The sequence below is a fragment of the Egretta garzetta genome, unplaced genomic scaffold (assembly GCF_000687185.1).
Source record: "Egretta garzetta isolate BGI_Z169 unplaced genomic scaffold, ASM68718v1 scaffold45, whole genome shotgun sequence".
In the NCBI taxonomy this organism is placed as follows: domain Eukaryota; kingdom Metazoa; phylum Chordata; class Aves; order Pelecaniformes; family Ardeidae; genus Egretta; species Egretta garzetta.
Genome location: NW_009260028.1, coordinates 8165205 through 8178747, shown reverse-complemented (window position 1 = coordinate 8178747; position 13543 = coordinate 8165205). Strand labels below are relative to the sequence as shown.

The window sequence follows — 13543 nt, the reverse complement described above, 5'->3', positions numbered from 1 at the left end:
GGGGGGGGCGGGGAAGGTGTTTTTAATTTTTATTTCTCATTACCCTACTCGGATTTGACTGGTAATAAAATAAGCTAATTTCCCCAAGTTGAGTTTGTTTTGCCCAAGACGGTAATTGGTGAATGATTTCTCCCTGCCCTTATCTCCACTCATGAGCCACTGACCCACCCATTATATTTTCTCTCCCCTGTCCAGCTGAGGAGGGGAGTGATAGAGCAGCGTTGGTGGGCACCTGGCATTCAGCCAGGGTCAACCCACCACAACTGTAGGAAAAAAAAAATCTAGAAGCCTGAAGTCTCAACTTCAGCATCCAAAATTAGTGGAACTTAGTCCCGCTGCCTTACCTCCCTACCTGTACAAGAAGAAAATACTTTCATGTTTGTAAAATGCTTCTACTCCAACAGAAGGATGAGGTAATTAGTAATTCTGTCTTGAGACAAGCCTTTGATTAGCTCCCATGTGTAGGCAACAAGATTTCATCCTAAAATGCAAAACTGGCAGGATCAAGCCACATTTTGAAGGACACCATGGAGCAGGAGCGCAAGCCAGTCACGGCCACAATGCCATTGCTTTCAGTTAAGTAACAGAGACATGGTAGAGGTTTCCTCCCCTACCCTTTCTGTCAGTCTGCTTTGACTGACAGCTGTCACCACTCCCGCTTCGCAGGAAAATGAACAGGTCCTCAGAAGAGGGAGTGAAACCTCGAGCCACCCCTGTGCAGCTGACCCAAGAAGGGCTTCGCAAAAGGCGCACCTCTGGAGTCACCTGGCCTTCCCCAGTGCCGAAAGCCCCTCAAGGAAGACAGTAGGTAGGCAGGTCAGCCAACCCTCTGGATACACACAGTTGCATTACTGAGATTAGGAGGAGTGTGTTGCTAATTGTTATTTTGATTACGGCAGGCGGCCCCAGCGCAGTGTGGGTTGCCTAGCAACATTTCTCAGTCCTTGCGAGAGCCAGCATCCATTTCGGAGGTAGCCTCAAGGAGCAACAACACGCCGGCGTCGGTGAGCAGGGGGTGCGATCCGCAGCGCCTTCCTCCTGCACCGCGGGGGAAGCCCGACATCCGAGATGTCAATTCACAGCTTCATCTACATTTACCATACTTCCCCCTAAACCACGTGGTCATCTTTAACATCCTTAACAAAAACTGCATCAGAAACGCAAGCCTTACAGGGTACACGTGGTAATTAACACTGAGTTCAGATGCATTAGAGAAAAAGAATCGACCCTGCCAATTAGTTACCAGCAGATTAAGCACTACTTTTACCAGTAAACAGCCTGACTGGCTTGGAAAATAGTTACGTAAAAATGGCATAACAAAATAACATTGTGTACGTTGGGGAAAGTAGTTCTGCAGGCCCAGGCTCACGCTACTCGGAACACGACGACTAAACACCAAAAAGCCCACACCACACAGGACAAAAACCACAGAACACCTGAAGCAGAACGCACGCACGCACACACAGCCACACACCACCTCACTGGGAACACAGGCAAAAGCACAAAGACAGACCAAACAATGAGAGTTACATATGTACATTTATAAAGGAGCTCTTAAAGGATTTTAAGGAAAAATGCATCGTGCATACCCTCCTCTTCTGTGGCGCTCCTTGTGCTTGGAGATTTTGTAAGGTAGAGATCTTTCTCCCAGGTTTTCTAGGTTCCTCACAACGGCTCCTCTCTCCATAAGAGCCTCAACAGTGCGCTTCAGCACAGCTGCAGTTTCAGGCTTTAAATGAAAAAAAAAAAAGAGAAAGCGGGAAATGTACACAAATCTGGTTATTCTTATTATGCAATTAGAAGGGAAACCTGTACTTGCATAGCTCAGCGCTGGAAGAGATTATTCCGTAAGCTGGGAGGGCAAAGTGGAAGCAGAAGCAGACCTCCTCCTAAGGAAGAAAATTTGTAAGAACAATTCCAATGTGAATTATGGCAACAGCAAAGTTTCCACCAATTTCAAAGTCAAGCCACAACAACAACAGGAAAAAGGAAATAGTTAATGGATTTAACTCACCTGGTATCACTTTGGCTGACCCTTGCACAGGTGTAAGTAAATATACGTAGCAAAGACTATGAATTGTCAACAGTTTTAAGGTCCCTGGACCATCAATGCTCATTAATATTGTTGACTGCAATATTTAAAGGGACCAGTGTGGGGGGAACACTAATCCATGGCTTGCTACAGAGACAATTAGCACCATATTAATTTCATATGGTCATTTCAACTGCACAGGCCTAACAGGTACTTGGACCCTTGGCTACATCACTCTTGTTACTTTTGCATAGCTGACATCCAAGCCCTCTTAAGAGTTAAGGAACTGGCGTGCAGTAATTAGTCTAACATGCAGAGATTTCACTCCTTAGAAAAACAAGTTTGAGGGACAGGCAGCCAAAAAACAGTAGGTAAAACAGATGCAACGTTTTCTTGCTCATTGCATATCAGAGCTCTTCAGAGTGCTGAATCATTTCGGTAATGACACTCAACAATATCTATGAAAATGTTAATAAAGTACAAATTAGAATGTTTTGAAAACAACTGCAAACTTATACAATCTCGGTAACAAGAAGTATTTTAAGAAACAGATCTCCTACAGAGAAGGGAAAGTAAATGGATGTCCAACTGAACACAAACCAAACCGTATAGCTTTCTTCTGCGTTCCTTGCAACATTTCACATGAAGATACATTCTCAAGTCTACTTGTCCAGTGAGATTGCAACAGCTGTAAATGGAAAAGTAATGAAAGAGCTGATTTTCAGCTTTATTCAGTTTTTGTTAAATTAGACCACCATAATAATTTCACTGTCCCTTCTCAACCAGAATGAAACTTGCGTAAGCTTTCAATCACCATATGTGTAAGATGACTGAAAGTTAGTTTCTTAAGTCTAAGGTAGAGATGTACACCTTGACTAAGAAAAAGGGTTGTTTAATGTCCAGATCCCGTAATGGAAATTGGTGGGAAAAGGTGGCACCAGAATCTCATGATATGCAGTGCAGCCCGTGCTCCAGCATGTGAAATTTCTCGTTCCTCTTCCTGAGGATACAACGTGATAAGAAAGAGCCTCCAAATACAGAGCAGGGATACTCAATGTATGATGTTTTGCAACGCTGACTGCTCCTTGAGAGACCTAAAGTACAGACGGCCTGGAACGTTTTTTTGTTTCCATGGGCTAACCACCCTGTGGCAGTCAAGAGTCAATCACGGGATCACACCTACTGCTCCTCACTATCAATCAGAAATGTTCTCCCCCCTCTCTCCAGCTGCATAAACTGTTTGGGAAATTTATTTTCAACGCAAAGAGCCTGAAGAGCCTAAACAGTTATCAGGGCAGCAAAAATACCTGGACTTTTTTTTTTTTTTCCAACATATGTTTAGATTGTGTTGTAAAACAATTATGGGGACTAAACAAGTATGTTCACCCATGAAGAAACATTACTACCTTGCCAAAATTCTTCAATGCACTAAACCTATTGTTCCTCACAACAGACAAATACTAAAGGTATCTCTTTTCAGTGTGAAAAGTTAGGATGAAGGGATTAAAAGATTTTATGGATTATACTATATTAATTTAAATTACATTTTAGCACAAAATCAGGAATAAAACTATTTTCAGTTGATTTAGGGTGGCTGCCTCCATTATCACTCATTATATTTTCAAGTAAGTACCTTTCGTGTTTATGATCTCCTTCCCCAAAAAATTTGCAAAGCTAACCGGGTCTCCTTACAACTCTTCTTGGCCTTTTGCCACAAAGCAAGTCATCCCCACAAATGTTATAGGAGTCTGAATTTCCGAGATTTCCAAAACTCCTTCAAGCTTACCTGGAACAAACCCAGTGTGTTCAAAACTTACAAAGGACAGACTGACGGATGGGCAGGCAGACTGCAACTATACAGCCCTTTGCTAGAAAAATAGCATAAAACCAATTCTGTAAAATCACATAGGCACTCTTATGTCGATGCTACAGCTGATGATGCTGACCAACTGTTGATACTGTTAATACCTTCATTTCCCCCTTTAAATCTACCTCTTGTCTCTCAAATACTTCTGCATACTAGATTCAAACACTAGGGACTGTCCCTTCAACACAAGTATTTTCTTCCAAGGCTGGATCCTTAGTCTTCTCTATATGCTCATATTTTGTGTTACCTTTCATCCTCTAATATGTCTGACAACTACCACCATGTAGTCACATGCGGTCGCCTCTCTCCCCACAAGCCCAAGGAGAAGGACAAGCAAACACTCTTAGTGAAGAACAGGGAAGCAGCAGCTATGGCATGTTGTTCCCTTAGTACTTTGAGCAGTACTCAAGGAGTGGGAAGGGTGACTGTGAAATCTGTTGGTTGAGCTGGCAGGACTGAAGGTGAGGAACAGAATCAAGAAAAGCCAAGTAAGGAGATCAAGCAGTGTCTTCACCATAATGCCAGCAACTAGGAGAGAACATAGAACAAAATCTCTTATTCTGCATCACACCGACGTGTAGTTTTGCCATAGCGGAAAGCGTTCTTTCAATCGTCTGCCATTGGAGAAACATCAGGAACAGCCAGAAAAAGGTAGCAGCTCTGCTCTTCTTGACCCTGTCCTCCACACTCCACAAGTACCAAAACACAAAGGGAGAGAAGTGAGCTGAGGCTCTTATATTAAGACTTTCCCCGTGAAGAATTTCTACCCAAGCTCTTTATGGCTTTTTGCTTGATTTACATGGCACAAAGGCGAGAGAAGCTGGCCCAAACTCGAGGCAGCTTTTATGCCGCTTCCATCAATGCAGGATCTCAGCACTCAAACTCGTCTAAATCAGCAGCTACTGGTGAGACACCCTCATTTGTTGTGAAGCAGCAGCTTCACACAGACAAGCCAAAAACCAGGGTAACAGAGCTGCTACTGGTATCCGTAGTTTAATGCTTAAGAACCATACCAGAAATCTGGCCTCAAGAAAGAAGAGAAAAACAAGTACAACTGAATTTGTGAAGCAGGCGCCAAGGTACGCGTTACTATCTAGAAGGTCTGGCCTTTTAAACAAGAATCTGACACTAACCATTAGCATTTTACATACCCACATTATTAAGGGAAATGAGCAGGTTTAGGGGAGAAAGGGCAGCTAACCTAACAGCTTTAATATTTTGGGCACTGCAGTGCACCTGTAGTGCTTCCAACCCTAGGCTTGAAAAATATACTCTTGGAAAGCAATAGGATCTGCCAGTCAAGTCTTCTCCCACTGTGCCTGCTCTGCATGGTTAGGTTGCAGAAGCCTCCATGGTGCTCAGACAATTATCGCAGGAGAAGTCTGTCAGGTCAATGAATAAAAACATTGTTAAGTTTATTGTTGCTACTTGTCTCCCACTTGCATAAAAAATGCTGATCCATAAACAGAGCTCTGTTCAAAAGAAATCTTAATTGGCTGAGACCTTCAGACAAACGGCTGTATGTCCAGTGGTGGCCTTGTCTGACATACCCTTCTTAACAACTATGCACATTTAAGTTACATGTTAGTGGGCAAGCCTACTCCTCTACATCCCTCATACCCTCAAATGACACACAAGCTTTTTCTCTCTTTTATACGTGCCAACAGGTCAGCACATTCCCTGAGCGGCTGCATGTCCAACATGATGTGCAGTTTCTAAACACAATGAAGCCTAAGATCAAGTCCCATATATTTAAAAACAAAACAAAACAAAAAGAACAAGAAAAGAAAGCCACAGATTTCTACATTAAGGATTGTAAAATATTACGCGTTTTTGCAACCTCCCCACTTGTGGACGTACTTTGAAAACATAAACTAATTGTTGGGTTTGAAAGCTTGTCACTGTAATCCCTCTCATTCTTCCTCTCCAAAAAAGATCATGGTTTATCATAGCTTGCCTAAAGCCATCAACCAAACTATATATAGGCTAGCCTTTGCTAACCATAATATCCACAGACACAGGTTCCTTGGTTTGCCTCAGAGCCAGACCAGCTGAGGACATAGGAAATGGTATTGCCTGGCTCCCAACCCAGGAGCCACAACATTTTTTCCTGAACAGCCAGCGCTAATTCCAGTACCACAGATGTGGGGAAGCAAAGATGGGGAGGAGAAAAGGGAAAATGGAAGTCGGTGCCAGGATATCTGTGCCGGAGAGCAGGATGCCCTAGCAAGACTGCATAAGCCCTGGTATGTAATTCTAGCCCTGGCTCCCCCTCCTGAGTGCATAGTCAAGCCAGAGCCCTTTCAACTGGCTTCACCCTTAGTGAACTTGGTGAACTTTGTCAGTGAACTTGGTTCACTATCATTCACCCATGAGCAGATACCTTGTTCTCAGAAAGGTACAGCCCTACAGACCCAACCAAGCTGTGGAAGGAAGAGGAGAGGGAGGTCACTGCAGACCATGCAAGGTCTTTTCCTTGGAAAACTGAAGGACTGTTGTCTACAGATCGAAATTCCCCACTCCTCTATCCCCACATTTTTTAAACTTAGAGCTGCCTGGAAAAAAACGTGTTAACTAGGATGTCAGCCCTGTATCTGCCAGGCAAAACAATCACAACAGAGGTACATTACAAAACATTGTTTCCGTGCATCGTTGGCTTTCTCCACAGGTGAGGATCGCTGCAGCCAAGTTGACCAGGCGGCTGCACCACCAGGGAGACCCCACGCAGCCGCTGCCGACGCCGCAGGAAATACGTGCATCGAGGCCACCGGGCAACCTTCCACAGAGAGTCCAGTTCAGTTTATTTAAAACTCCACTATTCCCATGAAGTGGCACATAGCCCCAGGTGTCACGCAAATCACAGCTGAATGCCATGCCCTAAGGACTTCTTCCACACCTCTGGCTTCTCCCCTTCTCCTTGCCTGTCTTTCAGCTTAGCGTAACCATCACCCAAGCGAGCAGAAAGCTGTTTAACGCACAGCCTTCTTCAGCATCTCCCCAGGCTGCACACATGGAAATGGACGGGGGTGCACTATCAATTGCCACCCAGGATCAAAGCCATAAACGCGTGGTAACAACCAGCAAGTACTGCAACACAGCACCAACAACCTCTGTTTGAGGCGAAGTTATATACCACCAGTGTGAGTAAAAACTATAGCATGGTTTTTATCAGTCATACAGAACTCACGTGGCAACCAGCAAGTGTATTAAAAATAGGCGAACAGAAAAAAAAATGGGGAATAGTCTAACTGCAAAGTATCTTCTGTTCTACCGGAGGGCAAACAGACATGAACTCGTCAGCCATGAAGCTGCAAAGAACAGCTTGGAGACAGACCAGAAACATGGCAAGGGCTTGAACTAAGGCTTTTGCAATGTTGATGTCTCTTAAAAAACAAGGAGCCACCTGCCCAATCCTAAAGGGAAGGACAACATTGTGGCTGGAACTAGAGCCACGTGAAAAGACTCTATGCCACTGCTCAATTTTCCACCTCATTAGCTGGTCAGAGGGAGCTCAAGAGAGGACATAACGTCAAAGGGATAGAAAAAACAGAACTGACTAAAGTTAGTTTCTTCTTACAAAGCCTTCTCAGGCCACCAAAGCTCTCCAGAAAGAGTCTTGAGAGAGAGAAAAGGAAGCAGACACCAAATACTTAGTTTTGGGGCTAGGACCACACTCAAGTTCTTCTGGCTACTTATTCAGTTCAACAGGAAGCATTTTAAGTAAGCAGGCACATCTCCTTAAATTATAAACAGAAAGAAATTCATCATAATTAGCTTGATTATCCCTTCAATTTGGTTATAGCAGGATAAAATGATGTCTTTTTTATTGGTTGTTAAACAGTTACAAAAAGTTGTTCTGAGTTTATTTACTGAAGTGGAAATCAAAGAAGGCAAAATCTGCATTTAGAAGAAAGCTGCAATTCAAAAGCAGCAAAACTTGGGGCAGGGGGGACACAACACAACTCCTTACTGTCATTTACTACATGATAAAGCAGTAGAAACTTATTAGTGAAAATTATAAAAAAACCCCTACACACATGCATTTGTGAACAAGCCAAGATAACACTGGCATAAGAAAGAACTTTGCAATGAGAAACAAGGGGAAGCTGGAAAGAGTCATTTAATTGTCACACCCTGTTTTAGTACACTAGAAGAAACAGCAAACAGATGAAAAAATAATCAGCAGATTACAAATGGGCAGCAAATTAAAAATTAGTGCTAATATTAGTAAAAAAACATAGCCAGGCACACAACACAGCTAGTGGCAGGGTTGTTCTTTATCTGCCTAGGCAACAAACTTGAATTCCGGGTGCAAGAGGCAAAGCTGCAATTACTATAAAAGCATAAACAACACAGAACAGCAGACCTACGTAGCGTACAATCACTGAAGGACACATACTATTCAGAAAAGATCAAAATAAAGATAAACGTGGTAGATCAAGCAAACAGAAGATGTGGAAGCAGTGCTACATGCTGCACCCCTGCTAAAAACAGCCCGCATGTGACCAATGAGCGCAGTCAGGATGTCTGGAAATGGAGCAACAAAAATGTGAGAACTCTGGACACCTGCCTGGAAGTTCAGACCCAGGCAGGGGTGCAGAGGGATCGGTCTAGGGAAAGCTGGACACAGGGCAGCACTAGGTAGGGACAGAAGTTTCTCTTAACTACGACAATTTTCCGAATATAGAATAAGAAACAAATGGGAGAAACCCAGGTGCTCCTGAACATGATAACCATTTGGTATTTCCATCAAACACTGACTGAACAGAAAGGCGTGATACTATTCTAGAAACAGATTTGGCAAATAGCAAGAAAGTTATAGCAGGCAAGTCACCAAAAATAAGTTTGGAGGAGTGATCAAAATCGACTCAGTCTGAATTAAAAATAACACCCCATCCTTAAAAGAGACCTTTAATTGGCATTTTAATGGGGTATAAGCCAAGGAACCAGCAACTTCACCTGATGTGACTATGAAGCCCAGGGACTTGGATGCAGAGGAAGCAGCAACTTTTAAAGTCAGAGTGATGCTAGTATCTTTTCTGTTCCAAAACCCACCTTTCTTCTTCAAAGAATCTAAATTCCACAATGTATCTTTTTTTTTTTTTAACTCAACATCTAAGATGAAAGGCAATTATTAAAGAAACTGAACTAAAACCCAAGCAATACAAATACCCTATAAATACCAAGTCACGGTTAAATTAACACATCAGTCTCAACACTGAACTTGGCTGAATTTAGTTCATTTTGGAAAGTTGATACTCTTGATAATTTCTAAAAAGAATTCTAGAAGATGTCTTGTAAGTCTAAAGTAAACAGCAACGAAATCCTCCATGATTCCGGGCCACTTCAACGGTTTATTCCTAGAAACAGTTCATGTAACAATTGGCCACAGCTATCGGAATCAATTAAACACCTTCCTTAAACCTCCATTTAGAAACTTAGCCTCCTCTTCTCAACCACAATAAACTATAATATGGACTTCAGTGTAACACTCCTGCTCAGCTAAAGTCTACCTATCGGAAACTTGCTAAGACCAAGCTTACCAGAAACTACAGGTAAGTTTTGTTCCTCTCATGTCTTTTAGATGTGATACATTTCATCAAGTTTATATTTCTGTTAAGCTTAGATAATCAAGAGTGGAAAGGGAAAAAAAAAAAAACCACAAACACAAAAACACGGAGGGAGTTATTTTCAAACATTTTTTCTCCCTGGCCTTTGAAATGAATGCATGTACACACACACACGCTCACATACAATTCCTGTTGTTTCCACACTTCTTGTGTTTAAGATGAAAAACCAAAGACATTCCAACGAAGAGAACGAAAAGATAACAGTAGGAGCAGAAAAGGGGGAAGATGAGAGGAAAAGAAACCTTCTCCAACGTTATGATACAGAAGCTGGAACCAGAGTCAAGAAGTCAGAGCTTCTTCCACCATCTCTGTACTTCTCACCAGGTAAATGTCTTCCTGAGCACGTTGCGAGGGGACGCATGGTTGCAGTTTGCCAATTCAGCTCATCAATTCCTCTCCCCGAAGCAACCAGCTGCCAGTTTTAAGATACGATGGAACTTCTTCTGACTTCTCAAACTTTCCCTTTGATTCCTCCAGCATTTGGACTGCAATTGCCCTACCTCACAGATCCACCTTCTGAAGACCCTGAGATAAGCAACATGTAAAGCCATACTTAACTACACAGCCTAGTCTAATCAAGATCTGCATCAAGTCATCCTTAGACAAGTTTAAAAAAGAAATCCTGTGCACAACAGTAATTTTAGATGTATTCAGGATTTTAACCACCTCAGAGAGAAGTTTTGCTCTTTCTTCCTCCCCATCTTCCAAGATTACAGCTGGCCGTTACAGTTTACTGCTTTCTTCAGTAAGCTGGTGATGCATACAACCTAATTCCTATGACAACAGGCTGTGGATGAAAAATAACACATACAACCCAACACCAGAATTAAGTTGGATCTTAAGTTTGGAAGCTTACTTCTCCAGAATGTCACCTGTACTATTAAATTTCTTAAGACAAGACTAATTTAAAGTAAGAATTTTAACTCTGGATAAGTTCTCTATTCTCAAATAAGCTCTTTCTTTCAATCTCTCCCCTCTAACTCTGCCTTGTTTCCACCTCCATACACTGTGTGTACAGCTCCCCTAGTATTTTCTCTCATCAACTTGTTTTAAGTCTTTCTATTCCCCCACATATTTAACAACAGCTTGGAAGACTTACAAACACTGACAGAAGGGTCCAAAAGCAATGGCTGCTATTTGAAGGTAAGCTGAAGCCCACCATCCCCTTGCCCCAAGTGTTCAACAGGAAAACACCACCCGACTGCAGGGCTAATCGCTCCCTTTAGCTGCCTGGCACCTCCATTCAGCAGTGTCCGTGCAAGCCGGGGAAGGGACACGAATCAAACCACTGTCACGCTGCTGCTGTTACCATTTGTTTCCCCGGATGCTTCAGGGGCAAAATCAGGGTTATTAAGAAGGAGAAGGGCTTTGGCGTGTTGGAAATGGTACACAACACAACCAGAACCCAAGCCGCCTCCCAGCCACGCGACACGGAGCTCAGTGCTTTTCCCTGCAGGCAACAGCTCGCTCACAGCACACGCACGGGCAGCTCTGAGCCCACAGACGTTCTTCCAATGTAATTGCTCTGGGCACATTCAGCATTTTTCAAATCACACGTCTGTAATTGGGGGAAATCTGCGCGGCAGCAAAGGAAACCAGCATGGCATGGCTTCCAGAAGACAAACACTAGCTTGCTTGAGAGTTACAGCTGTGAAGGCCAAATATAGTTAATTTTCACATTCTCTAGGTTGGAGGCGTCCAGCCCCAGAATGCCAACAACAGCCCAGTCTTGGGAGAAATACCTGCAACTGTCCAAAGCATCCATTGTAGCAGTCGGGTATCAGGATACACTCCAACCAAATCCCCAACACTCCAGACCTACGGTGTACCACTAACACCACCCATACTAGTCTAAGCCACTGAAGAGCTCCCTTTTACGAGAGAAATCTTTTAAGGACTAGAGATCTGGTTGCTAATACATAGCTGTTATACCCATCAGCACATCCTTACTGCCGTAGGAGAACAAAGTTAGGACTAAGAAAAAAGTGAACACAGTTAGCAAAAAGCTTTCCAAGAGTATGAGGACCATGCCCATAAATTTTAAGTCCTCACGCTTTTGCAGAACAGTAACTACCTGGCTCTGAAGAACAGCATTCGGGGTGGAAGTAGCACTGTTTTGACCAACTGGTATGCGCAACTGAAGGCGAACTTTGGCAATTTCTTGCTCAAATTTTCCCGTATGCTACAGCATATATACTGGGATACTCAAAGCTAACTTACAAAATTATTTCATGGTTCAGATAAGTATTAAAAATAGTTGCTGACAAGCTTAAGGGTCATCAGCATCACAACTGTAAAGTCAAATTGCCACCTTATTTCTATCAGGCTATGAACACCTCAGAAAAAAAAAATTGAAAAAGAAAAATCACTACGTACAACCCAATTAAACGTGCTTGCTGGATAGGCAGGAAAGAAATCACAGAGCTGAAACCTCCTGGTTGGTTCACTTTCCTGGCACGAGAACAAGCACAGGGCAAACCGGGACAGCCGCATCCAAGGAGGGAGAGTTCCACTTCAGAGCCAACAGGCAAAGAATACTCATTACCACCATTTCCTTGGGCTTTTCCAGTGAACCCTCAAAAATAAATGCTGCTGTAGCATTTATTGAACCTTGCCTGGGCCAGGGCTCCACACCCAAAGAAGCATTAAAGTCTGAGACATCAGTAAACCGGGGACTGAGAGAGTCTTTGCTAACTAATACAAATGGAATCAGCTGGTGACAAAGAGGCTTCTTGAGCCTCTTTCAAAATCAATTAAATGGAAAGCTGCTCACTGAATGGAGAATCACCTAATAAACTAATTAGGTAACCAATTAACAGCTAACTAATAAAAACACAGGAGTCCCACTCCCTCCTGGAAACCACAAATCCAAACCAAGTCTGCAGGCTAGAAGCTCTATTTATTTTTCATCCCAAAGCTTCTTCTCTAAGTGTGTTTTGTACCCATTCCTTCAAACAACCAACAGCTTCCACTTTTCTTTTAAAGACAGCAGCAAACGAAGAGAATACCAAGAATAATTTTGATGAATGCAGCATTTCCTCTGCAGCTGAAAATCTGGCTTTAGTGTCCTTCCCACAACTTTTGCCAACATACCCATCTCTAAAAGATGCCAACATCCCACCAGCAAAAGGACATCCCCAATCCACAGGTGATTAACCGTGGGGCCTGCCCCCCTCCTTGCTGAACCATCACCACCAGGCAACGACGACAAAGTCACGATTCACACTGCACTTTCCATGGCTATTAGTTCAAATACATCCTTACAGGGGAGGGATGGGGGGGGCAAAGGACATGGAAGACTCATGTTTGGTCTCTAATTCCAGAACTGTGTTGGTGTTTTAATCTTTTCCAAATAAAAATCCTGAGAAGGTGCCCTTCCCTCCCCAACAGCAACTTCTTAAGCACTGACTACCACAAGCTGTAACTGCTTTCTACAAGCCAGCATCACACCCATCATTCTCAGAGCACAGCTGCTGGCAGGGGCTCCTTGGAGGACTTGGGCACCAGGACTCATTTCTAGATTGCAGTCAGAAATAAGCAAAAGACAGACACTGAGGCATCCAGGCTGGAGCAGTCCCAGGGGGACACTGAAGCACAACTGGAGGTATTTAAGGACACTCCAGCATCAAGGAAGAAGGTGGTGCCTGTCCCACTCAAGAATTGGTTCAATGGCAGCTGAACAGGGCATTTAAAGAAGAAGGAAAAAAAAAAACCGAGAAGAAAAACACAACCCATGAACTCCTGCACAATATCCAACAAGGCTGCTCCACTAAACGAGGGCTCACCCGTATTTTGTTTCACATGTGAGCTGCTGTTCTGCAGGGTGCTTCAGGCGGCTTAGCCTCACCCTGCCAGCATCCCGCCCCACCTCCCCACAGCGTTAATCAGTGTTAAATTTTGCAGCCAAACTCTACAACCAGGTTTTGGATCCTTAAGTTCTTCTTGCAGTTTTAAATAATCTAGTTTGGTGTTTGGTTTGGGGGGGTGTGGTGGTGGTGGTTTGGTTTTGGGGGG

General features: G+C 43.4%; 1 protein-coding gene across 1 annotated transcript in view; it reads right to left on the bottom strand.

Annotated features, from left to right (window-relative positions):
• Positions 1–6773, bottom strand: part of MRPS6 (mitochondrial ribosomal protein S6) — an 18188-nt gene extending 11415 nt beyond the window's left edge. The window contains exons 1-2 of the mRNA XM_009640905.2: positions 6525–6773; positions 1590–1729 (exon numbers count right to left, since the gene is read on the bottom strand). Of these exons, the coding sequence (XP_009639200.1) occupies positions 1590–1729; positions 6525–6773 (389 nt within the window). The remainder of the gene's footprint in view (positions 1–1589; positions 1730–6524) is intronic.
• Positions 6774–13543: the final 6770 nt, after the last annotated feature.